At 60.5% G+C, this 612-nt stretch overlaps 1 protein-coding gene across 1 annotated transcript in view; it reads left to right on the top strand.

Annotated features, from left to right (window-relative positions):
• SOWAHB (sosondowah ankyrin repeat domain family member B) overlaps positions 1 to 326 on the top strand; it is a 19,927-nt gene extending 19,601 nt beyond the window's left edge. The window contains exon 2 of the mRNA XM_035896952.1: positions 1 to 326. This exon is cut by the window's left edge and continues 323 nt beyond it. Coding sequence (XP_035752845.1) covers positions 1 to 326 — 326 coding nt within the window.
• The last annotated feature ends 286 nt before the right edge of the window (positions 327 to 612 follow it).

Raw genomic sequence — 612 nt, 5'->3', positions numbered from 1 at the left:
ACACTCCGCTGCACTTGGCTGCCATCCACGGCCATCAGCTCGGCAGCAAGGTGCTGGTGCTGCAGCTGGGGTGCCAAGTGCACGTGCGGGACGGCAGCGGGCGCCGGCCCTGGGAGTATCTGGGCAGCTCCACCTCAGGGGAGATCTGGCAGCTCCTGGAGGCACCCCGAGGCACAATTATGTTCCCCACACAGCCCCTGGACCGCAGCGTGTCCTCTGTCAGCAAGGTCTCTCTGTCTGCTGGCAGGGCAGCGCTGCCTGCCTGCCTCAGGCCGCAGCACGGCCACAGGGCAGCATCCCACCGAACCAGCAGCGAGAGCGACTGAGAGACAGCTCCCTGGCATCCCCTGCCAGCAGAGGTGGGACCTTGGTGGCCATCCTGCAAGAGGAAGCCAGACAGGCAGAAAAAAGCTGTGAAACAGATTGAACCCTTTGAAGAATGTACCTTTAAATTAATCCAATGAACCGTTGTCTGAGCCTCTCTGCCCTCCCTCCCATTTCTTGCTTTTCAACCATGGATAGGATGCGATGACTTCTGGAAGCACATCTGAACCCTTTGGTGGGCAATTCCTACGCACCCCATAGGGCAGGCACCAGCTGCTGGGTGCAGCC

This window comes from Egretta garzetta, unplaced genomic scaffold (genome assembly GCF_000687185.1).
Source record: "Egretta garzetta isolate BGI_Z169 unplaced genomic scaffold, ASM68718v1 scaffold77, whole genome shotgun sequence".
Taxonomy (NCBI): domain Eukaryota; kingdom Metazoa; phylum Chordata; class Aves; order Pelecaniformes; family Ardeidae; genus Egretta; species Egretta garzetta.
This window is presented reverse-complemented; position numbering and strand designations above follow the sequence as displayed.